This window comes from Stenella coeruleoalba (genome assembly GCF_951394435.1).
Source record: "Stenella coeruleoalba genome assembly, chromosome: X".
NCBI lineage: Eukaryota > Metazoa > Chordata > Mammalia > Artiodactyla > Delphinidae > Stenella > Stenella coeruleoalba.
In genome coordinates this window covers 122,061,466-122,086,420 of record NC_137152.1, presented here as the reverse complement: position 1 = coordinate 122,086,420, position 24,955 = coordinate 122,061,466, and the positions used below count along the sequence as shown (strand labels likewise).

Genomic DNA, 24,955 nt, shown 5'->3' with positions numbered 1-24,955 from the left:
CAGCGTTTACCTTTGAGGAAGAGAGCGAGGTTCAGGAAGGGGGTCAAAGATGGACTTTTGCTTTTCACTCAATTGTATCACCTAATATTGTAAGCACTGAATAAATGTTTTGTTTGTCTAAGTAAAAAAATAAAACAAATATATGTGACTTACCAATCAAGAGGGAAAACAAGACACAAACAATACTTACAGAATGATCCCATTTAAATAAAGTAAACCAAATTATATATATATATATATTTATATATATATTTATATGTATGAATGTTAAAGGAATAGGCAGCTCTCCGGAAGGATGTTCACTGAGAGGTTGACAGTGTTCATCTCTGTGGAGGTAAAGGGGACAGAGGTGGGAGTGTGACTCTCAGTGTTTCTTCTCTATACTTTCCACTGTTTGAATTCTTTACAATGAAAATACAGTCAGGTAGTATGGTGGGCGATTTTATGTGCCAACTTGGCTGGGCTGTACTGCCCAGTTGCTTGGTTACACATGTCTCTAGATGTTGCTGTGAAGGTATTTTTAGATGTGATTGACATTTGAATCAGTGGCTATAAATAAAGCTGATTATTTTCCATAATCTGAGTGCACTGCATCCAAAGAGTTGAAGGTCTTAAGAGAAAAGACTGAAGTCCCTCAAAGAGGAAGAAATTCTGCCTGCAGACTGCGTTCGGACTCAAGCTGTAACATTAACTCTTCCCTGGGTCTCCAGTCTACCTGCCTGCCCTGAAGAAGTCAGGTATCTATATATCTAAACTGTTTCAAACACGTACATTAGAGCTGAAAAGGCCTGGCTTGGAATTCCAGCTTCACCACTTCTAACTGTGTCCTTAACCAATTAAATTCAGCTTTATAGATTTCTACTTACTCATTGGTATAAACAAGGGAAATAATCATTTGCATTACTATGAAAATCAAACGATACTGTGCCTGGTACATTGAGCATTATCACAACTCAGCCAATGCCATTTATTGTGATTAAAAATGTTTTTCATTTTATGCTAAGAAAGCAGTAGGAAGAATTGAAGGGTTTTGAGCATGGAAGTAACATAATATGATTTGTTTTTTAAAAATAATTCTGGCTGCTATATGAGGAATGCATAAGAAGGAGGCAAAGTGGATACAAGATCAATTTAGGAGGCTATTGGACTAGTATAGGGGATATATGGTCATAACTTGGACTACATGGTGGTAGAAGAGATGAGAACAGGTGGTAAAATTTGAGAACCATTGAAGGTGTCTTGATTTTATTGATTTGACTTCTGCTTATGGGTACGACAGGGTAGTTTTTGGCAGACAAACGTTCCTATAGAGAACAACAGGAAAATCCCATTAAAACATGACATGTGTCCCCACCACAAAAAATAAATGAAAATTATGTGATGTGACAGACATGTTAGCTAACCCTAAAGTGGTAACACATTGCAACATATGAATGTATGAAGTCAACACATTGTACGCCTTAAACTTACACAGTTATACATCAATTATATCTCATTTTAAATGAATTTTTAAAAATAACAATAATGTAGAAGTGTTGCGTGAGGGTGGACCGGGACTGAATATAAGTGAGGAGGGTCGGGGGCTCTGTCCTAAAGCTTACCTTCATGGTGGGTTTGTTACTGAGCCCAAACCCGTACTATTCGGCACGTGACAGGCCAATAAATGGAGACACAAGGCGCTGAGGCAAGGAACAGCGACTTTATTCAGAAGGCCAGCAGACTGAGAAGATCGCAGATTCATATCCCAAAGAACCATTTTACCCAGGTTAGAATTCAGGCTCCTTTTATACTAAAAGGGGAGGGGGTGTGGCTGGCTGTTGCAGACCTCTCGGTGCTGGCCAGACCTCAGAGAGGACGTGATAGTCCCTTGTTCTCGCAGGTGTCCAGGTAGGTCAGGTCACGAAGTTCCTGTAAACCTTCAATAAGACAAATTTTATTTTCTGTTCTATAACTTTTTATGTCTATATGAATGAAAGTGTTATGGCTTTAAAGGTTAAGCCTGGGAGGCAGAGCCTTGAGAAAAGACTACTGTATATTTCAGGCTATAGGCAATGTTCTTTTACTGATTGAAGAGACAAAGGTTCAGAGCCAGCATGACTAAGCACAGAGATTAGAGCTAAAGGAATAGATCGAATATGGAGTTAGGTTTGTTCTTCTCTGTTACAGATTCATGGGCGTTTGGTTTTCTACTATTCCTTGGACTGTTAATGTACACGATACATTATATTTCTTTTGTATATATGCAATATTTAATAATAATAACATTCTAAATAGCAAAAACAATTTTTAAAAATATGACGAAAAAGATCAGTTTGAACCACTGGAGACCTCCTGAAGTGATCAGAACTTAAGGGGCCACCGTGCAGGAGAAGGAGAACCATGGAAAGGTACACTGGTATTTTGCAGCTGCTTCTCCTCTGGGGACATTTGCCAATTCTAGGGCAGTGAAGGAGGCTGAGAATTCAGGCTTCATCCAGGTAGATGGATATATCTGGGGACCAAAAAACCAGCACAGCTTTCAGTGGTCTCACGGGCCTGGAGACACAAAATTGGAGATTTAAGGAGCCAAGATTGCAATGACGAAGAAGACATAGAGGACTGAGTCAGAAGCTAAGGAGCTAAGCAGAAAGCCTTTCTAAGACAGAGAAGAGTTTTGTCTCATGTTAAGAAAAAGAAATAAAAGGTATTCATTATTAGAAAAGAAAACCGCTGTTATCTGAAGACAACATTTTCTGTGTAGAAAAACCTCATAGAATCTACCAAGAAAAAGCTGCTAGAAGTAATAAGTGAGTTTAGCAAGGTTGCAGGATACAGGAGGGAGGGACTTCAAAAGGGTATGAGAAGGGCTTCCCGGGTGGCACAGTGGTTGAGAGTCCGCCTGCCGATGCAGGGGACGCGGGTTCGTGCCCCGGTCCGGGAAGATCCCACATGCCGCGGAGCGGCTGGGCCCGTGAGCCATGGCCGCTGAGCCTGCGTGTCCGGAGCCTGTGCTCCGCAACGGGAGAGGCCGCAACAGTGAGAGGCCCGCGTACCGCAAGAAAGAAAAAAAAAAGGGTATGAGAAAGCTTTATCAAACTGTACACTTTAAATATGTGCATTTTAATTATACCTGAGTAAAGTCATTTAAATAAAGATTAAGTGAAAAAGGAGATGGCTGACAGGTAGAGACAGAGAAAGGCAATGCCTGAAGGCCCTGAAGAGGTTGGAAAATGACCACAGCGGGGATGCTTGAATCACTGATTATCAAGGTGGGGGCAGTTACAGGAGATGACAAAGCCTGGAAAGTGACAGCAGAAGTGGGTGGCTGAGGTAGAGGTCACTTTTGTGCCCACTGCGTACTCTGTTCTTTTTGCCTGAGCACAACCTCCCTCACTCTTTGCCTGGCCAACTCCTACTCATCCTTCAGGTGTCAGCATCCATGTCCCTTCACCAAGGGCACCTCAAGTGGCGCTCCTGCCTCATCTAACTTGAGTTCCTAACACACTCTTGTAGCAGTCTCGCAGGACTTGCCTTTCTCAAGCACTTAACATAATGATTACATGTGTATTTGTGCAATTCCTCCCGCAGTTCAAAGCTCCATGATGACAGGAACCATGAGTGGTTTCGCTGTCCATTGCACCTCTAGCACCTGGGGCAATGCATGACAGAGCACAGCTATATACATACTTATTGAATACATATTTATTAAATACATAACAGGATGTTAAATGGAATGTTGCCCATCTCCTCAGGGTTTTAGCCCAAACCTGAGGACGGGAGGTGCCAAGTCCCTGCACGGTCTCCGTTCTCAACAGAAATACATCGAAATGCTTGTTATATAAATCAGCCTCAGATGGCCTCTGTGTATTGGCCCCTCACTTTTCTATTTCTTCATTGCGGGCTGAGATTCATTAGCTCAAAATCCCACTGGTGCCAAACTCCAGTTTTTACACATTAAATTATTTTTAAAATAGCCCAAGCCAGCAGATTATTAGTCAATTAGGGCCTGCCTGCCTTGCAATTCCCAGGACACCTTACCCCACATCCGCTGGTCATTGATAAGACGCCAAGCCACTGCTGCCCTTCAGAATTCTCTGGCCTGGAGACCCCCTGCCGTGCTGCTGAGTGCCGTAACAGTTACCCTACCCTCCTCTCCTTCTGGGTGGCGCTTCCTTAGCCCACCCATAAGCCTCTGGATGGTCTCACGCTACGGAGCACACGCAACGCAATAAAGCTTGTTGCGTGCGAGCAGCTCCCAAATCCCTCAAACAAACCCCCTACAGCGCTGAATTTCCTAAAATACGGCAAAGCCACTCCCGCAAGCACCACCCCATCAATGCTAGTTAAGAGAAGATAAAATATTTCGAAGGTAATTTTTAAAGGAAATTTTTAGGAGGAAAGAGTGTTTTGGCTTTTCTCCTACCTTCACCATGAAAGAAGAGGAGTACTCTCTAGCCTCAAATGAAATGTGTCAGTTCAGGTCCGCCAGGAAGCCAATATGGAGTTAGAAAGTGCAAAAGATTTATTGAGAAAGATAAAGGGGGGTAGGCAGGAAGAGCCTTCAGACCACAGTGAATGTAAGACACCTGTGGAAGGAGGGAGATGGAAGAAGGGCTGGAAGGGAGCGCCTTAGACGATGGTGCAGCTTTGAGAAAGTCTTGGCCAGCCCACTGGGAGCTCTGGTGCAAAGACGGCCCATTGAGGAGTCCCACATTGAGCCGAAATAATTCTAGTAGCCCTGCTGTGCTAAGTCGTCGACTGGGTGCTGCCTGGGAGTAGCATGACCTCTGTGCAAATGCTGCAGTGGATCCTGAAAGCATTGCATCTGGGTGCTGTCAGCTGACTGCACTCCTGTCTTAAAGTGACATGTAAGTGGTGAACTTCCATAGCTGCCCCGGTCCACCCCTCGTGCCACACAGATCCACTATTCCATAGACATATGTTCAGGGAGCAGTTTCTCTGTGGTTCCCATGTGCCTGTCTTCTTGAGTGTCCACTTAGAAGAGAGAAATTGGTGGGACACAGTACAACGCCATTGATGCAGTTGGTCTTGCAGCTGTGACAGCTGCTCATTACCTCCCTCCTCCACTGCCCCTTCTAGGTCTCCCTCACCCTCTGCTCTCACCTCCGCAGTCTTGGCCACTTTCCTTCATCCCTGAGGTCTGAGCCCCTGGTATCCATGCCCTTCTCAGGGCAGAATCGCTGCACTTGGCCATTCACAGGCACAACTGGGCCAATGAGCACCAAGAGTCACCTAAGCACATCATCTGTGTTCCGCACATATTCCAGCTGTAAGAGCAGTTCTCCCTCTTCCTTGATTAAGCGTTGGTTACTGCTGAAATGGCGACTCTTCCTGCCTGCTGGTCTCTGGACACAGGGGACAAAAAAATGCCGGGCAGCAGTCATATCTATAAGCACCACAGGACTCCGGCTGTGTCTCCTGGTGAGAGTGCACTGTCTTTAGGGACCAGAATATCCTCTCCTGCAAAGTCCAGAGCTAAGGAGATGTGACACACAATGTCCACCTGAGTAGGTCACTAGGGAAGATGGAAAGGGGGCCACTCTGGCTTCCACCCCTCGGATCCCAGTCCCACGTATTCTTCCTACTGGGGACACAGTGCCACATGGAGGCCTCAGATGCAGTGCATATACTGCGTTCTGGAGGACGGCACCCCATCACTGCAGTGCTTCAGCTGCACCTTCAGCAGGACACTGTGGCATGCTACAAAGCTAGCAGCTTCTGGGTGATGGAATGTGTGATACCAGAGGATCCATGCTCATGCGCCCGCCCAGACACATCCTTCAGTCTGAAGTATATCCCCTGACAGTATACCATCTTGTATGGGATGCCAGGCCTGCATTTTCGGTCCCAGCGGCAACAGGGCTGACCAGCAGTGCCCACCCTCCAGCCCTCTGTGCCTCCACTCTGTTTCCCACTCACTGAGCTGCCCGTTCTGCCACCACAACGAAACAGGCCCTCTCCTTTGCCAAGGACTTCCTGGCCAGAGGCATTGCCGCCACCATCTCCAAGGTGGCTGTGGCCCCGATGGAGTGGGCAAAACTGCTGTGCGGGTACAATACACCAGCAAGCAGATCGCAGCCGACGAGCAGGACAAGGGCATCGTGGACTGCACCGTGCGCAGCCCCAAGGAGCAGGGTGTGCTGTCCTTCTGGACGGACAGCCTGCGTCATACACTCCTTCCCACTCAAGTCCTCAACTCCGCCTTCAGGGATAAGTACAAGCAGATCTTCCTGGGGGCCTTGGACAAGCACACGCAGCTCTGGAAGTATTTTGCTGGCAATCTGGCCTCTGGTGGGGTGGCCAGAGCCACCTCCCTCTTGCTTCGTGTACCCCCTGGATTTCACCAGAACCCACCTGGCGGCTGACTTCGGGAAATCTGACATCGAGTTCAAAGGATTAGGAGACTGGTGAAGATCACCAGGTCTGATGGCATCCGGGGCCTATGCCAGGGCTTCAGCCTCTCCGTGCGGAGCATCGTCATCTACCAGCCCACCTACTCCGGCAAAGTCATGCTCCTTGACTCCAAGAACGTGACAGTGGTGGCCAGCACGGTCTCCTGCCCCTTCAACACCAAGTGGCGGCAGATGATGATGCAGTCAGGGCACAAAGGAGCCAACATCACGTACAGGGGGCCTCTTCAAAGACGAAAGGGGCAAAGCCTTCTTCAAGGGCGCCTGTCCAACGTCCTCTGCCTCATGGGTGGTGCCTTCATGCTGGTCCCGTACGATGACCTGAAGGAGGTCATCTAGGCCCCACCCCGCTGGACACACAGACCCAAGAGAACCACATAGAATACTTAACTTTTATGGACCATTGACCTTCGAGAAATTTCACCATGTTTGTGGAGAGCTGGAGGTGGCTCTGGCGAAAGGCTCATTGTGATCACGACCATTGGCATCCTGTGTCCATGTATTGATTAGGGAGGGAGTGGAATCGTGATGTCTTCATGGGTCCACAGGTGAGGCCGCTCCTACCAGACCTAGGCTTCAGGTGGTCATAGGAGCAACCACGCCTCCCATTTGTACTTAAGCGCTATTAGCTTTGGCACGACCACATATTTGCAGTTATGTTCAATGTTGGGCATTCTGCTGCAAAACGATAAAACCAGGACACACACAAAAGAAAACCAGAAAACACCCTTTGTCCCTCCACCCTAACCCACGTAGGGGTTTAGATCTTCCCTCCCCCTTGTCTTTCAGGGACGTCCCTAGGTGTGGCTAGAGTGTAACTGCCATCCATTTTCAACTTGTATCCAAAGACCAAGCAAATCCGTCCAAAAGCCAGGCTTAGACCTTTTCCTCCTCCGTCATCTGGCTGTATGGGATCATGTGGCCATAGTGTGAGCTGAGGGAGGAGCTCTGGTATGACTGTGATGCGTAACATGAGGGCCTGTGCTCACAAACCTTCCTCACACCTCTGTCCCTGCCCAGCCTGCATTCCAGATGCACCACTGCCATCCTACAGTGAGTTGCCATCTGCTTTTGACTTGGCAGGACCCAGCTCATGATGAGAAGTTCCAGACACAGAGTCAGTTGGTGTCCCATAGTCAAGCATCTGTCTCTACCGGGGCCCAGAAACACACCAGAGGCTATTTCTAGAAAGACATAGAATCTCTGATGCTGATGGCATGACCCTCCTCCGGAACCCCAGGGGACTGAGTGGCAATTCTCTTACAGGGGCTGGCCTTGAACTTGACACTGCATCCTTGCCCATTACTGATACCTCTGACACCACGGGGTCTGTCGTATAAGATGGTCCACGCGGCTACTTGCACCACAGCCTGGACCTGCTGCAGGTTCCTCTCCCGCACCCCACCTCTGCCGCAGGCGCCTCTCCTGCACCCCAGCTCTGCTGAAGCTTCCTCTCCTGCAGCCCAGCTCTCAGCCTTCTGTGTCACCTGATATATGGACCGCAGCAATGATCCTGGGGCCTGCCAGGTGTGCTCCTTTCTTCTTTGTGCTGGAGGATCCAAGACGCAATGATTTGTCTTGTGCTTTGGAGGGGGCATCCTGGCATGCCTCGGATTACTGGACTCCTAAACACTTCACTGAAATGGCAGGTCCCTGAACCTTCATAGGGTTTAGCTCCCATGCTCTCGAGAGGCCATGTGTCTTAGAGAGGCCTCTTACTCTTCCTGTCCAATCAGTATGATGGTGTCAGTGTAACTGATCTGACTGATGTTCTATGGGCTGTCTTGATGATCCACATCTCTTTGTACTATGTTATAAGAGAGTACAGATATGACATAGGGCAGGAGAGTTAACGTGGTAGTGGACCAAATTGTAAATAAAGATGTCCACATAATTGTGAACTGCTTCTTATCCTCTTTCTTTGATTGGTTGGAATAGAAAGGAATGCACTCATCAAATCAACGGCCACGTAACATGGACCTAAGGCCTTATTCATCTGCTTGAGCGATTCTGCCACGTCCAGCAACAGCATCCACAACTGGAATTGATAGTTGGTGAAGCCTGGGGTATACAGTCACTCTATGGAATTCATCCAATTTCTGCAGTGAACAGACTGGCAAAGTAAATGGAGATATGATGGGGACCACCACCCCTACATCTTTCAGAGCAGCTCTAATCTCTGCCATGCTTCCTGTGATATTGTCTGTAATTGACTCTCTTGGTTGTGTGTGGGGGGTGGGGGGGCAGTTCCATAGACTTGCACATAATTTCCACCAACGTAACCTGACAGACAGACAGACCCCCACCCCAAAATTTGCTTTGGATGTGGAGACCAATGACACCACACACACACACACACACACACACACACCAAGAAGTCAAGAAATGGTTCATTACTTACAGAATCAAGGGTTCTCAAGAGAGCAGTTGTAAAGTGACTTGTGCGAGCAAAGGATAGAGAGTGGCCTGGGATCTTACCATGTGAGGGGGCGGGGCCGAGGGGAGAGTTCTCACATGTGGTCAGGGGCATACATGGTTCTAATCTCCCTCTGGTGCCAAAGGAAGGAGCACCCAGGCTTTCTTACCAGCTTGCCCAGATATCGGGCACAAGGGGAAGACTGAGGGCTCGCTGAAAAGGAAAGGCCCGATTCTACCGAGAATAAGGGATGGGGGCGGTACTCTTCCCTGAACTGCTGGTGCTATGGGAAATGGGGGCTCTTAGGACTTGAAATATAAACCTCAAAATTACCTGTGCTGTGCCTGGCCTTAATTCAGGGAGAGGTTTTGCTAGAAAGAATAAAAATCAAATAAGGCTGAAAGGCAGAACCTGACTGTGGAAAGGGAGACAACGAGAGCCACAGTCATGTCACCCAGAGTGTAACAGTTGAGTTTTAGTTAAATGACACAGAGGGTCTGTCAGGCATGAATAGTAATGCTAGATGTCTACATAGAATAGCGGTGTTGGTGAACCATCATTAGCATCTGGGAGGCAGGAGGTTAGATGACAAATAGGACGGGTTAAGAGGCACCCCTCCCTCACTTTTGGACAGACTGCCAGAGCTATCAGTATGGGTCCACCAGGCTCACCAAGGCCTTAGGGGTAATAACTACCCACGAACTGGGAGCAATACGTAATGTGATGAAAGCAGCACAGGTCCCAGACTTAAGAAGCCTATAGCTCTGCAACTCGGTAACCTGGACAATCCCCTCAGTCCTCTTCTCACTTTCGACCACAGAACAAGGAAAGGCTCCATGAACTCTGAGCTAGGAAAAGGCTCCACTGCTCTGCAGGAGGTCCCTGCCCACCCCATTCCCCTCCTTCCCCCACCTCTTAGGAACAAGCCCCTTCCCCAAGGAGCCCCAGCGCCCAGAGCAGCATCTCCGCCCGAGGTCCTTCGTGGTTGGAGGGTCGAGCCGCCCTCCCCGCGTGTCCACAGCTCCTGGCCCCGGCCAGCTCTGAAGGCCAGCGCCCAGAGACCACCGACACCAGGGCACCCCGCCAAACAGCCCCTTTGGCTCCTTGCGGGCACCCAGCTCCCTTCCTCTCTCCCGCCTCCGCCGGAACTGCGGCGAGGGTGCACACGTGGCCGGGGGGGTGGGGGCTGCTTCAGCCGCAAGGCCGGCGAGACCACCCACGTCCTCCAGGCCGACGGGGGAAGGGCAGCAGGAGGCCAGGGTGCCCGAGACGGGCGGCCCGGCCCAATTGTGATCCTTGCGCGCCATCTAGCGGCAGGATCGGGCACGACGGCGGGAGAAGCGACGCCGAGGCCTCTCGCGCCCCCGGTAGCCATTTCGCTGTGTGGACGGTCCTGTTTCCCGATAGGCACCGGACACAAGCTCGGGGCTGCAGGAAATGGCGGCGCGCGCAGGCGCACACTCGCCGAACGCAAACGCGCACCCTCCCGGGGCACGCACGCGCAGGACCACAGGGCACGGTCTCAGGGTCAGGGAGGCTTCTCCTGGATCACTAGGGCCCCCACCCCTGGCCGATGCCCTCTTCAGGTGGCACGGAGGGCCCCGGGGGTCCAGAGCCAGCCTCTGGGCAGGAAGGGGTCATCCCCGGGCCCCATCTACAGCCTCCCACTCACAGGACACCCCCCCCCCCCCCCCCCCCCCCCCCCCCCCCCCCCCCCCCCCGCCTCCTGCCTGCTCCCAGGACACAGGAGTGATGCAGGGAGTGGGACAGGGAGGGGGCGCCCCTGCCCCTCGGGGGGCCGCCCCGCCCGGGACTTAAAGTGGAGGACAGCTCTCCCTGCCTTTCTGTGCCCCCACCCAGGGCCTGAGGGCTCTGCAACTCCTGCTGGGCGGCCCTCCTTCCCTCGGCCACCCCATAGCCCCAGGTCCCCAAACGTCCCTCAGCGCCTAGACCAGGGCAGGCCGCTGCGGGACGGCAGGGGTAGACGGATCTCAGGCAGGTGGGCAAACAACCCCCACCCCGGAATCCTGCACTGCGTTCCTGGCAGGGGCCTCTGACCTCACGCCCGGACCCTTCTGTGGCCGGCTGGTCCTTGGGAGGGCACACGTGATGCCTCTGAACTCTCTGGGTGCCCCGAGCCCCCACAGAGCTGCCAGGGATCCTGGAGCTTCCGGTCCTGCCTGCCGTCCCTCCCCCTCCCCCTGACACCGAACCCACTGGTTCCCGGGGACCCCCCGAGTTTCCCGGGGACCCAACCAGCCATGGCCCGTGCCCACAAGGCCCTGCCGCCCGGCTCCATCCAGCCGAGGAGACCACATGGACCCTCTTGGACCCTGCCCGGACCGTACCTCCGTGCCGACTCGGGGTGCCAGGCCACTGCTGCTGCCCCCAACCCTGACCCCACCACAGCAGCCCCTTCACGCCATTGCCCACAGCAGAGGCCAAACTCAGATGAAACGTTCAGGGAAATTTATTAAACAGAAACATTGACTGAAACCATTGAACACAGGGCATAACAACACACAGAGGAACTTCTAACGGCCACCGGAGCTCACGGGTCCCGGCCCCCCCCAGGGTCCTCAAAAAGGTGCCTCCGTTACACCCCACCCGGCGGCCCTCCATCTCCCCACAGTCTCCCTTCCTGAGGGCCCCGCGGGTGGCCTCTCGCCAGGAAGATGGGCGCCGGCCATGCCCGCTCCCCCCAGGGCAGACCCTCCATTTCTGGCCCACATGCCCGGGGCCTGGCCCTGCCCTATGGCGGGCACAGGACAGTCCCACAGCAGGGCGTGCGCCACCAAGCCGGGGACGTGGAGTCCCGAGGAACAACGGGGTGGCCCAGCAGAACACAAGCCCTGGGGGGCCTCCCGCAGACCTCCTGCAGCCCCGGTCAAGGTCTTCCTTCCAAAGGTCCCGGGTGGGCTCCCAGGTCCTGGGGTGGGCGCTGGCTGTGACCTCGTCCATCCCGTCCTTCCTGCCGGCTCCTGAGACTGGGCTTCGTGTCTCGGCGCTGGGACCGGGGCGGGGTGCACTGCTCAGAGGAGAACACATGCACATTTCCACAACAACAGGCAGCGCTGGGCCTGAATCTATGCCCAGAAAGCACACGTTGAGCTCACGACACTGGCCCACAGAGACCAGAGCCTTGGCTGGCACGTGGCGCACCTCAGGGCTCTGCGGGGGACGATGGCTAGGGTGTGTGTGTTGGGGGGAGGGGAGCGGGGGCTGGGGGTTTCCTTGACACCTGGGTCCCTCTGGGGCCTACAGGGACACATTTGGGCTTGCCAGTACAGGGAGCAACCTGCCCCAGGGGATGATGAATAGGGGACCCTCTCAGGAGGGAGGCCCAGGCACCTGGAGTGGCCCCTAACGACTCCCAGGCCAGTGTGGGTGGCAGCCATCTGCAGGTGCCCCTCACCCAGGCCGGGGCTGGCCACTCAGGGCTGCTCCCAGGTGGCAGGCTTTGGGGCTGGCCTTGGCATTGGCAGCTGTGAGCTGTGGTTCTCCAGGCCAGTCCCACGTCTCCAGTGGCCATGCACAAACCTAGGGAGAACTAAACACTCCTTCCTCCCGCCAACTCATTCTCTTGGACCCTGCCCGGACCCCCTCCCCCTCCCGCCCCTCCCCCTCCCGCTCCTCTCCAAGTCTCCCTCCTCCGTCTCCTCCTCCCTCCTCCGACTCCTCCTCCTCCCTCCTCCTCCTCCTTTGGAACAAACGCTTCCCTGCACCCCCACTCACACCAAAGCCAGTTGTGGGGTACTGGGCAACCAGGGACTCAGCGCCCTGCCTGCCAAGCTGACCTGACGCTCTCGCGTGGGGTCGTCTCCTCAGTGTCTGCTGTCCTTGCCCCTACTGCCCTTTCAGGCTGCAGGGGCAGGAGATTTGCTCCTGCCCTCACCTGCGCAGAGGCTCCAGGGTGCTGCCTTCCCGGGGCTCCCCTCGAGCGGTGTAGATGATCGTGAAGTTGGACCCTGCGGTGTCCCTCCGGGGCATCTCCTCTCTGCCCCACAGCCCTTCCTCGCCAGCGCCGGCTCCTCCTGGCAGGGGCGGCCCCGGGGGAGGCGCCTCTAGGCCCCGCGTGGCCTGGGGGCCCGTCACACCCTTAGCTCAGAGCCCCCAGGGTGGGCGTTTGAGGGTGGCCAGAAGACAGGGCTGACGCCAGAGCCCCCGACTATACCTTTGTCAGCCTCTGCTGTGCTGGGGTCTGTGTCTGAGGCTCGGGTACGCGTCGTGCTGCGTATGGTGGCTTCCCGCTTGTGCCGCCGGTGCCTCCCTGAGCTGATTTCGGCTTGCTTGGTGGAGTCCCTAACAGCTGGTGGACGCTGCGGGGGCTGGGGCGGGGCCTCGGCCTGGCTGCCCTGCCCCTGTGCCCCAGTCAAGGCCCCCACTGTTTCTGTGGGCTGCCCCTTCCCCTCGTTGAAATATCTGTGTTGCCTGCTAGGGGAAGGGGTGCCTGGATACCTTCAGCCTATGCTTCCTGGGGCCTGGGGTGGCTCCAGGCCCCAGCCCGCATCTCGTTTCCCGGCTCTTCTGCTGCAGGCTGAGGCGCCTGCTTTGCCGGGGGCTGGTCCTCGGCCCTAGGACACGCGGCCTGGCTGTGGCCTTCCTCCCCAGTCTCGCAGCAGCGTGGCACCTGCTTGCGCTTCAGTGACAGGGTAGCCCCTTCCTGGACGGTCTGAGTGCTGCTGTCATGGAACTGCCCTGCCCGCACCATGACCGGACGGACCGGGACACTGGTTTCTGCCACTACCTGGGTGCCAGAGGCCCTGTGGCCCCCTCCTACCTGCCTCTGCTTCTCCCTGGTCACTGCCGCGGCGGTCTGCCACTCCTCCACGTCTCGAACGAGCTGCATCAACTCCAGGAAGGTGGGCGCACAGCCTCGCTGATCCAAGATCATGAGCTTGTCCCGGAGGCCGGTGCTCACGTGGGCCTGGGCTAGGATGTATTTCAGGCGAATCATGTCTGCGCTTCTCACTGGCAAGGGGCTGTGCCGCACAGCGTTCTGCAGCACGGGCTCTAGCCGCAGCAAGAAGGCAGAGACTTTCTCTCCGGGCTTCTGCAAGGTCTGGAGCAGCTGAAAGCGTGCGGTTCTATAGTTCTCTTTATTCCCGAAGATCTGCTTCAGGGCGTCCAGGCACTGCGCCACGGTCATGGAGCCACTGTTGGCCCGGAGCATCCGCACGATGGACGGGGCGGGGCCGCGCAAGCTCTCCAGCAAACGCCGCTGCTTCTCTACCTCAGACACCCGCCACATCTGCATCATCTGAGTCACCTGCTCCAGCCAGGCTTCAAAGTTCTCTTCGCCCGGGCCTGGGGAAGTGCTTCCCGAAAACACCTTCAGTTTTCGGTACCACATGCTTTCTCGCAGAGGCTGCGGGTCTGGCGGCCTGACTTGGGCCAAGCCTTTTGGCTGTCCCTCCTCGGGGCGAGGGCTATACCCCAGGGTTTTGACCACATCTACCATTCTCCGGCCCTCAGCTTGCAGGAAGTGGTTCAGTCTGTTGATAAGTTCATCATCTGGGCTACGGGGCTTCACCACCACTTCCCAGGCACCTCCCTTTCCTGGGATCTGACTCGGCACCGTAGCGTAATTGACCTGCTCGGCCAATCCAATGAGAACTGCCTTAGAGCTGTCTTCCCTTCTGAACATTCTGCCCAGCACCCTGTAGGCACACAGGGGCTGTAAGCCCGCCTTCAGGGTCTCTTTAATTTCCTCTTCACTACACTCCACAGGGACGCCCACGATCAGCAGGGCCTTCCTGGGGTCCAGGTCCATGCCCTTGCACCAATCCTCCAACAGATTCACAGGCATTGCTCCCACTATCTATGGACTGATCTAACACTAGGGGCAGTAGTCAGCTCACAGAGTTTGAGCGGGACTCAGGGAATTCTGAGCCAACGCCGAGTATGGAGGCAGAATCGCTCCGGGTTTGCACAGCCTATAATGCAAATGGGGTGACAGCATCGTTCACGCGCACCCTCCCACCCCGACTCAAAGCCCACGCACTACCCCCACTTCTGGTCACAGAGATCCAGGCCCTGCTTTTCAGGGCTTCCCCAGTCATTTGCTGGAGAGGTGTCTTGAGGCCAAGCGCCCCTCCCTGCTGACCTCGGCTTGCCGTGCACTCCTCCTCAAAGTCCAAGGACTCCTCCGTGTGTACTGCAGGTGCCTGTGGTGAAAAGGTCAGCGTCAGGAGGAGGGGCCTGACAAAGCCCGCCAAACGGGAGAGGACAGCAGGCTGTCCCACTCCCTGCCTCAGGGCTGTTCAGGCCCAGGGCACCCGGTACCCACTTCTCTGGGGCAAAGGTCGGAGGACGGAGATGTGAGTTCCCTCCTTTCTCAGAGAATGTCTGACAAATGAGAAAGATGGTTGGAGCTCTCTCTGCACAAGGCAATGAAACTGGTGGGTGTGGAGAACGTGTGACAAGCTGCAGTGTTGCCGTGGATACTGAGAACGGCGGGGACCATGGGTTTCCATCGCAGAGGGGTGCTATGTGGTAAAGGTTAAGGAGCAACAGGGGATGTCACTGGCCTCCAACCAAAGAAGTGTCCTGTTGTCGCTGGAGGGGAGGGGACATGGGGGTGGGCGGCAAGGATCACGTGCTGAAAAACAGTAGCCTACCGTTTCAAACTGTGTGGAAGCTAGAATCAGGGACAGAAAAGGGACCCAAAAAGGGTCTACAGTGCCACACTGCTGAAACAGACAACCCTCACCCTAGGTGTGACCCCACCCTGTAGACCCTGGAAACCCTGGCAGGCAACCCCACCCCTCCGGCTTTTTGCCAGGAAGTTACAGAAGCCTCTCCCGACATACGTCTACGTCACAGCCGTTCACCATGCTGACTAGGGACCCACCGGCAGTGCAGATACGGGGATTCCACCCACACGCAACACTAGGCCTGCCCTCTAGCTCTGCCCAGAGGCAGCTCCCGGTGCTGGGGAGGTGGTACTGCCTCACTGCATCTGTCCAAGGCGAGGCAGAGGTGCTTTGCTACGGTTCCACCCCACACGGCCCTGCTCAGGCTGTGCCCATTCTGAGCCTACAGAGGCACTCTGGTACAGGGATACAGGAAACTGCTCAGGGGGCGGGGGGTGGTGGTGTGATGAACTGGGCCATTGGGATTGACATGTATACGCTGATGTGTATAAAATGGATGACTAATAAGAACCTGCTGTAAAAAAATAAAATAAAATTCAAAAATTCAAAAAAAAAAGAAAAGAAACTTCTCAACTGGTATACAGTGCTAGTAGGGGAGGGATCCTACAGTATGATTATTGCCCCGCCCTTCAATCCACCCCCTCCCTCAAACTCTGCCCCCACTGACGCACGACGGAGGACTTAAGCCCCACCCCTGACGCCAAGCCTCCCCTCACGGAAGTTTGATCCCTGTCCCCCCTCCAAGTCCCACCCCCACCCAAGCGCCACCCCCACCTAAGCCCAGCCCCTGACGCCAAGCCCCACGCTTAGGGAAGTCCGATCCCTGTCCCCACCGAGCCCCACCCCTTCCCATGTCCCATCCCCCACTCAAGTCAGATCCCTAACAAAGCCCTGCCCCCACCCAAGCCAAATCCCTGCCCCCACTCAAGGCGTGTCCCCCCCCCTTCCCAAGCATCATCCCTGTCCCAAGCCCTGGCCTCACTCAAGTCCAACTACTGTCCCCAAGCCTCCCGCCCTCATTCCCCTGTTGTCCCCACCCACACCTAAGCCCTCCTCCCTAAGTTCCCACGACCCCTCACACACCCGCTACCTCAAACGTCCCTCATTCCAGAGCAGGAATACACGTGGTCAGTGGAAGTTGGTGGAGACCAGGGGAGGAAGGGCTGAAGCCACCTTCCCTCTAGGATAAGGCCCAGAGCCACTAGTCCTGACCGCAATGGCTGTGAGCAGGGTTAGGTGTGGAATAGGGTCCCCTGCAATTCCTAGGCTGGTCGCGGTGCCTGGAAATGGCACGGAATGGATGCGGTGCCAATGCCTGGTGCAGTGGGATCCCATTTTCAGGGGAAACCTGTAGCCACCAACCCCTGGGACGCCAAGGGAGATGGCAAGGGTCATTGTGCAGAACCCCACGCGGTCTGGATGGCTCTCTGTACCCGGGCCCCGATCAGTACCTGCTGGAGGTGCCTACAGGCCGAAGCGCCTGTACACCACGACCACCACGCGTCCGGAACCACGGCTCGCGCGGTGCACACTGGGCCGGAAGCCCGTGGAAAGGGGCTGTCGGGCTACAAACTCCCCGCCCCCCCGCCCCTGCTCCCCGCCCCTCCGCCCCCGCCCCCCGCTTCCCGCCCAGCAGAGCTGCACACGGCCCACTCGCGGCTGCGCCCTAGCAGCGTGGCGCCCACCATTTCCCCTCGGAAGGGGGAGACCTCGCCCCGCCCTGCGTCAGTGTGCGCAACTAGGCGGACGGAGTTCGAATTAAACTGGGGCACCTTAAACTGCAGAGCTGGACAGAATCCAGCCTTGGACTGTGAGCGGGGTTAGGTGTGGAATAGGGTCCCCTGCAATTCCTAGGCTGGTCCCTGGAAGGAGACCGCCAGACCCACCACGTGCCACGCCAGGCCCAGCAGCCATCTTGGCTCTTGTTTAGCATGTCTGTTCCCCATTGAGCGGGAGCTGTGGCGTGACAGTCACCAGTCGCTCTCCCTATTTGAATATAACAAGAGGTCAGCGCAGGGCCGGGTGCAAAAGTAAAAGCCCGGTGGGTGCTTACTAAATGAAATCCTGATCGTTTTTTTTTTTAATTGTTCTGTTTTCTAGAGGCGGACAGCAGAAATACAGCTGCTTCCGGGAAAAATGCAAGGGCAGGACAATTTTTCGTATTCACCAAGAGACCGAAAACTTTCAAAGGATTACATTCTCCCATTATTCCCTTGACTTCACAGCCTAGTACTACCCACCTAGTACTGCCCACCTAGTACCCAAACTGCTTCCCGCCCTTTTCCAAAGAAAATTTCTTCCACAGAAGGAAGACTGGAATATTTTCCCTGGGGCCCGCGGGACTCTTAACTCGCTGTTCCAGAGAACGGCGTGGGGGGAGCTCAGGTTATCGCACTGGAAGTCTGCAAATCTGGTAGATCTTGGTAAAAATGAAAGTTCTGATTCAGGAGGACCGGGGTGGGACTGAGGTTCTGCGTTTCTCGAAAGCTAGGTGACTCCATGCTGTAGATCCCTGACTACGCTTGGAGTACCAAGGCTCTGAAGCCTGTGGTCACTTTTCGGACCAGAAGTTGTGGTCATCTGGTGACAGAATAGATTTCTTTTGCTTTATTCGGGACACAGAAGAAGAGGCTTTTCGATAACGTTTTAATAAAATATTAAAAGCAGACAAAAATGTTAAATTAAAGATTACCTTTAAGTCCAGATATTTCCTATATCAGAGAAGGAGAACACAGACCTGAACATGCCTTACTTAATTAGAACGTACTATTGAGAGGCTGTTAAATCATTCTCCTTCCATGCCAAGAAAAAGGGGTTGCCTGCTGGTGTCAGAAAGTAATGGACTCCAAGTGGGACATTTTACTTGAGGGATCTCATAACACTAGCCCACTGTGGCTCCATGAATCCCCCACTCAGCCACGTAGCATTACAGGTATGAGAAGGTGTCATAAAGGGTGATACCATGGGAAGCGGGCTTCTGAGCGTCATGCTGGAAAACAGTGGAGGTTAAGAAATATGTTTGAAAACATATAACATTATATTAGTTTCAGGTGTGTTTGTATATGTTGCAAAATGATCACCATGATAAGTCTAGCAAACATCACCACACATAGTTTTTTTTTTCTTATCAGGAGAATTTTAAACGTCTACTCTCTCAGCCAATTTCAAATATACAGTACAGTCTCCAGGCTGTGCATTACATCCCCAGGACTTATCTATTTTTTGTTTTTGTGTGTATGTATGTGTATATAATGTTTCCTACCCTGATGGTATTACCAAATTAGATTATAAAAGTCTTTCAAGGAGCTCCATTATTATTGGTTTAGAGATACTTAAGTGCTTTTATAAATTGAATCCTCAAAATTCTCAGGAATTAGTGACAGTGAATTTGTTCTCACAAAACTTTATTTTAGCAGTAATTGTTTCATATGTAGTATGTCAGTCTTAAAGATAGTTTCCAAGGTCTTTTGCTCACTTAAAACCTTACACTTATACTAAATTAACTATGCAGGATGTGTTTTTGTTAAATAAAAGACTAAAGTAAAATGACTAGTTGTTCCAGAATGAAAAAGATGGAAGTGTAGGACAAAACCTGAATGGATATGGTTCTCAGAGGAGATTTTATCTCTTGTGGGCAAAGCTGGCTAAGGTTCAGTGGGTTTGTTTATAAGATTTAAAAAAATGAGCTATAATATCAAATAGTACACTGATGCAAAACTAGAATTTGATTTTCTCTGTTAAAATGGAAACATTTCCTTAGATTATTGGTCTGCTCTTCATAAGAGGTAGTAGATTTTTCTTTACTTTTTGAGTAATCTGCCTAGAAAGCAAAGATTCTTTCTTTCTTCTTTTTTTTTTTATTCAAGACCCATTTATTCTCTAGTTCTGCCCACATGGAGACAGCCTCCTTGAAAAGGCGCTAAATCCTTCCATTCACTTTAACACCTTGTGCTGAAAACACGTGTTCCAAGGTTTCAACTACGAGATCCACATTCTTAAAGCACTGATTCTTAAACCTCATCTAGATTTCTCCCCTTGGATGGGGGGAGATGACCCAAACACAGAGAAGAACAGCTCAGGACCGCGGGCTCTGCTCGCCCAGAAGACCTTGCAGCTCCCCTGACCACCCGGCTGGAGCCAGGATTAGGGCCCTGAGACGAGGGGCGCCTGCTGGGCTGCTGCCACCACAGATGGGCCACGCTGCCGTTGGGCGCCTTCTTGCCCCGCCGCCCGTCCTCTTCACTAGGCTGGCTGTCACCTCTAGTTTCCCTGGAGTCTGGGGGTTCCAGACAGTCTCTGCTCACACTTCTGCATCACACCTGCTGCCTCAGCACTGCTGATCCACACCAAGGGGGAAAAGCACACAGAACTGCTTTCAGCACACCAACGTTCCACACAAAAGTTATTCGATAAGCCTGCAGGTTCTTTTTCATCAGAGGACACTCCCAAGGCCATGACTTCCCCCGGCTCCCCACTGCCCTTGCCAGCAGACTGGACGTGCGTGGTCGCCGTGCTGAGTCAGGCACCCCCCCTTGGCTCCACTCCGGCGCACTCTCCTGGACAGCTGAGGACAGTGCCCTGGGCTCATCGGCAGGATCTGTCCAGAAGCCAGTCCTAGAGTGACAAGAGCCACACCTGCAGGTCTATTCCACCGACCAGCCGCACAGGACCGAGCTGGGCCCTCGGACCCGGGTCTGGATTGTGTTGGCTGCTCGTTCTTGCCTAGGTTCACAGGCCAACAGCCAGTGTCCTTTTTTTCCTGCTCATCACCGCACCAGCGGCTCACTCCTACCTGCTGCCGTCACACGCCTGGCAACCTCATGTTCCGGGGCCAGCCAAGAACTGAGACCCCAGCAGGCCCCTAGTTCCCAGCAGGCCAACTCCCCACTAAACTGCCGCTGCCTAGCCGTGTTCTCGAGGCTGCAGAGCCGGGAGAGTGCAGAGAGCATCGCAAGCCCGGACGCCCCCAGCCCCGGACCCACGATGCTCCGATGCTCCGGCAGAACCGCTGGAACCTCGCCGCAGCCCCGCCCCCCAACACAGGCGACCTCTGCGCCCGCTTGTCCCGCGGCCCCGGGGCGCACCTCTGGCCAAAGAGTCTTTCTTATCAGAATAATTTTCTTTGCTTTATGTTGACTTTATCATGGCCTTCAACCAAGTCTTGTCACTTTTGAAAGAACTAAGGTTCTTTATAATTGCATTACTGCCAAAGATTTACTTTTAAAATATTTTGTCACTTTGGTTAAATAGACAAGTAGTGTTTCTTACTGACACATGATCTTATTTAACCAAGTGTTCAAACCTTCTGACAACTTTTTTATCTTACTTTCCCCACGCTCAAATCCTAAGCGATATATTCTTTTTTTTTCCTCTTCTTTATTTTTCGCTGCACCCGGTGGCTTGTGAGATCTTATTTCCCTGACCAGGGATTGAACCCTGGCCCTCGGCAGGGAGAGTGCTGAGTCCTAACCACTGGAACGGCAGCGAATTCCCCTGAGTGGTATATTCCTGATCTCAAAGCTTATTTGAGTTTTCCCAGATAGAGCCTGGAAAATCACAAAGTATCTCTTCCCTTGTAAAAACAGAGGTGCCAGAAATAATTAGGTTTATTTGATATATTGAGTTTCATGGGAGGCTTTGTCATATCATAAGAGATGCCTAACCTTCTCTAGGTTACGTTTGTGTGAGCGAAATGTCATTAATATAAATGTTTCAGAAACCGTATTAATTTCCTGGCGGTTTGTCAATGCCCTCAGTGTTCGTGATACGTCCTGGTATTGCTTTGCCTGATATTAAAGAGTGTAGTGTTATCGATCATAATTGTAGTTATCTTTTAAAATGTTGCATGCCACAGAAACAACAAAATTTCCTTGTCAATTGCATTATTTTTGCGATGAACCCTCATCAGATCTTTAACCATGAGCATTTAAAATCTTTTGTCATGCACTAAGGCTTCCCTGAAAGAGCTTGCAATCAGCTACAGGCCAGAAAGCTTCACCTGCAAGAAAAAGGGATTGTCTCAGACCCCCATGGAAAGGACTACGCCACATGCTCTGAGGCACGAGCTTCTGATGCCATTACTTAAATAACTTTGAAATCCTGTCACTGGACTAAGCCAGAATTCCCAGAACTCTAGTGAAGAAGCTGATGGGTTCATGAGACTGAGTGGAACAAGAATTCATGACATAGGACTTAATGAACTCATGAAAGATGATTATGGGTTTTGTTTGGAATGTTGCCAATGATTTCATGCTCTATATTCTGGATATAAGGAACCCTTTCTCATTTCTCTTAAGCTATCCATAACTGATAACAATTTAGTGGACTATATTTTCATAAATGGACACAAACCATTTATTTTTTCCTCCCTGCCCAATTCCTCTAGAATTTGGGAATTATTTTTGAGCGCTCTTATTTTCATGGTCATACAGTTATATGCCTATAGGTTCAATAAGAACCTGCCTTTCTTATTAACAGGACATAATTGGAAACACTGGTTATATAACCAAGGCTTTGACTGGAATGTCATATCTGTAAATGATGTTCATAGAATCACATGTGACCTGACAATTCTAAGGAACTCGGGTTGAGTTTATGAAGCCAAGTCTTAGAAAACTCCCTTGGGAACCTGGTACCTGGCTTACAGAGTTCCCAGCCTTATAGGTGAGTAAGGAAGGTCTCTCCTTGGCAAGTCCAGGAAACTCAGGTGGCTTTGGGTACCTTGAGAAGAGAGGAATTCCCCAATAGTATATATAGGAAGCACGGGTGATATCTGGTGGTGAGTTCTTGTCTTGGCCTACCAGCCTCGAGAGGCTTTAACAGTCCAATCTGAAATTCTTTATAAAAACTTCAGCAAAGCGAACTTTAAAAGGCCTGTATGGCCAATGACCATCCTTGCTGCACCTGTGCAAATAATCAGGTCAAAGCTAGTAAGACCAGAGTTAGTTTGCAATCGAGAATAACCTTATTTGAGATGATCTTTGATCAAAAGGAGGGTGACCATTGAGAGAAATTTTGCATTTCATTAGAAAATACTGTGAGATGTGGGTTATGACATTCTGGTCCTGTTCATTGTCTCTGAGCTATTTTGCCCCTCTTTGTAGAACGTCATGGTTTTGTTACCATGTAAGAATTTGTAAATTGGACTGAATCCTGCAATCTTGCGCACACTGTCCACACTTAAGAAATTTTCAGTTATTCCAATTTCTTTCAATATCTGCCTACAACCCTCCAAACTAACATTTCTCATTTTCCTCTCTCCCTCCTGATTTGGCCCCACAGACCTAAAAGCTGACTGCCTAGATCCTTATGAAGACTCTAAGTTGTCTTTAAGCATAGATGAATTGAAAAAAAAAAATGCTTGTTAATCAAAGTTTGGTTCAGCTCCTCTCCTTCCTCCAGGCCCCTGAACTTTGGCCCACCCCCAGCCTGAGTCAGCAGACAGCGCCTCCTGAGAATAGACTGGCCTCTCTGATCTCTATGCGATCATGCCACCATTTCATCCCACTTCCCCACATCCAATTCTAACCTTGCTTACTCTTCAAAAAAGAAAAACTTTTTTCCTAACTTTTCAGATGCTCGCAGAATTTACTAGCACAGCATTCTCCCTATTGCAGAAGTCCCCCTCCCTCTGTTGCAGAAGTCCCTTTCCCCTCTTTCAACGATTCTTCTGAATAAAAGTCTCTCCTTAATGAGTCTGTATTTGTTTTTTATTTGACAATACTTAACAGACAATAAAACACATCCATTTTAAGTGTACATATGATGAGTTTTGACAAATGTATACATTCGTATATACTCACCATCCCAATCAAGGTTTAGAATGTTTCCATCCCTCCATCGAAGGGTGCACACTGTATGATTCCATTTATGTAAAACTCTTTATATAAAACTTTTTACGTAAAATGCTTTAAAATACAAAGTAATGCACAGTAGCAGAAAGCAGATAGGTGGCTGCAGGATAGAAGGATTACAAAGAAGCAGGAGGAAAGTCTTGAGAGTGATGTATATATTCACTATTTTAATGGGGTGATGAGTCCACAGATACATACATGTGTCAAAACTAATTTTAAAAAGTGAACACTTTTTTTTTTTTTTGTGGTACGCGGGCCTCTCACTGCTGCGGCCTCTCCCGCTGTGGAGCACAGGCTCTGGACGCGCGGGCTCAGTGGCCATGGCTCACAGGCCCAGCCGCTCCGCGGCATGTGGGATCCTCCCGGACTGGGGCACGAACCCGTGTCCCCTGCATCGGCAGGCGGACTCTCAGTCACTGCGCCACCAGGGAAGCCCAGTGAACAATTTTAATGTGTGCAGTTTCTTGTGTGTTAAATATATCTCAATAAAGCTGTTAAAAATATGAGTGTGCAGACAATCTTCACTAGAATGGCCTGTAGCAATGTCTCACAGCCAGAGGACTTAAGAAAGAGACCCACACATTCCCAAGCAGAGAGTTAGACGCAGAAAGCACCCAGAGGAGGAGGTCACGCTGATTACGTTATGAAGAGTGCAGCAGACAGGAGTTCCTGGGCAGTGGGGGGTGGGATGGGGAGGGAACACGGGCAGCATTCATGAGCAGGGCTCAGTGTTCAGAGGATGTTCAAAAGGAAAGGAATCCTGCAGATGGCATTAGATAACGGGCCTGGCACACAAAGTGCTCCTTGGGCGACAGCACTGTGCAGAAGGTGTTCAGAGACAGAGTGTACAGTGAGGAAGGGCTGGAGCAGGGATTCTTCATGGGACAGATGGCATGGTGGGAAACACTCACAGGTAGAGTGCATGCTCCGGAAGCCATTCACAGGCAGGACATGCGGTACAGAAGAAGGTTGGGTGGAGACAGCATTAACAGGGAAGCCCATCAGGAAAGCAGTGCCACTCCTTCCCTAGCAGGAAGGGTTGAGAACAAGGAATCAGTGGCTTACACAAGCAGTAGAAGGCTGGAGCAGTGAAGGTCAGGGAGACTCTGCTGCTGGTACACGAGGAAAAAGCCCCCAGCAATTCCACCCGCAGGACTGTCATGGATAATTTGCAGGAGGTTTCCCAGAAAGCACCGGGAAAAAAGCCAGGTGTACCCTCTTTTTGACACCCCATATTTTTCTTACAAATGATAACAGTGACACCATGCTTCTGCTTAGCATGATGCAACCATACCTCATATACACGAATATGCCTTTGCCTTCTTCAAGAAGGGGGGACGTCAGAAGTCCCAGTAGATACACTCTCATTCTCTGGGGGATGTCTGTTCCTTCTCTAGTTCTGTCATAATTCCACTTTGACATACTGTAATCTACAGGTTAAATTATATGATTAAGCACCACCCACACAATTTAAACGCGAGATTTGGAAACGGGAGAAAGAAAAGTAACGGGGCAGATTTAAATATATAATAGCAAAGCAAGACGAAGTATGCATAGCTTCCGTAGCTGTTATTTTTGCAACTGGCCATGAGGTCATAGTATTTGTAACTTCCTTTTCCC

General features: G+C 51.7%; 1 protein-coding gene and 1 pseudogene across 5 annotated transcripts; one reads left to right on the top strand and one right to left on the bottom strand.

Annotated features, from left to right (window-relative positions):
• The first annotated feature begins 295 nt into the window (after positions 1-295).
• LOC307180677 (ADP/ATP translocase 3-like) lies at positions 296-6,749 on the top strand (annotated as a pseudogene). The gene is made up of 2 exons: positions 296-334; positions 5,953-6,749. The product of its transcript is annotated as an ADP/ATP translocase 3-like (transcript).
• Positions 6,750-11,838: 5,089 nt separating this feature from the next.
• Positions 11,839-17,074, bottom strand: PNMA5 (PNMA family member 5). Of its 4 annotated transcripts, XR_013825614.1 has the most exons (4): positions 16,934-17,007; positions 14,933-14,993; positions 12,562-14,762; positions 11,839-11,912 (listed from the first exon to the last, which is right to left on the bottom strand). XR_013825614.1 is itself a non-coding variant. In XM_079909780.1 (3 exons), the coding sequence occupies exon 3, from the start codon at positions 14,633-14,635 to the stop codon at positions 13,292-13,294; it is 1,344 nt and encodes a 447-aa protein (XP_079765906.1). In that variant the 5' UTR covers positions 14,636-14,762; positions 14,933-14,993; positions 16,934-17,074; the 3' UTR covers positions 12,529-13,291. The 4 variants fall into 4 exon arrangements, 3 of the variants coding, with proteins under 3 accessions (XP_079765906.1, XP_079765907.1, XP_079765908.1); XM_079909780.1 differs by lacking the exon at positions 11,839-11,912 and having other exon boundaries at positions 12,529-14,762; positions 16,934-17,074; XM_079909781.1 differs by lacking the exon at positions 11,839-11,912 and having other exon boundaries at positions 12,529-14,993; positions 16,934-17,074.
• Between the last annotated feature and the right edge of the window lie 7,881 nt (positions 17,075-24,955).

Excerpts from the sequence above, each read along its gene's own strand:
- PNMA5 (XM_079909781.1), bottom strand. The coding sequence starts at position 14,635 with ATGCCTGTGAATCTGTTGGAGGATTGGTGCAAGGGCATGGACCTGGAC.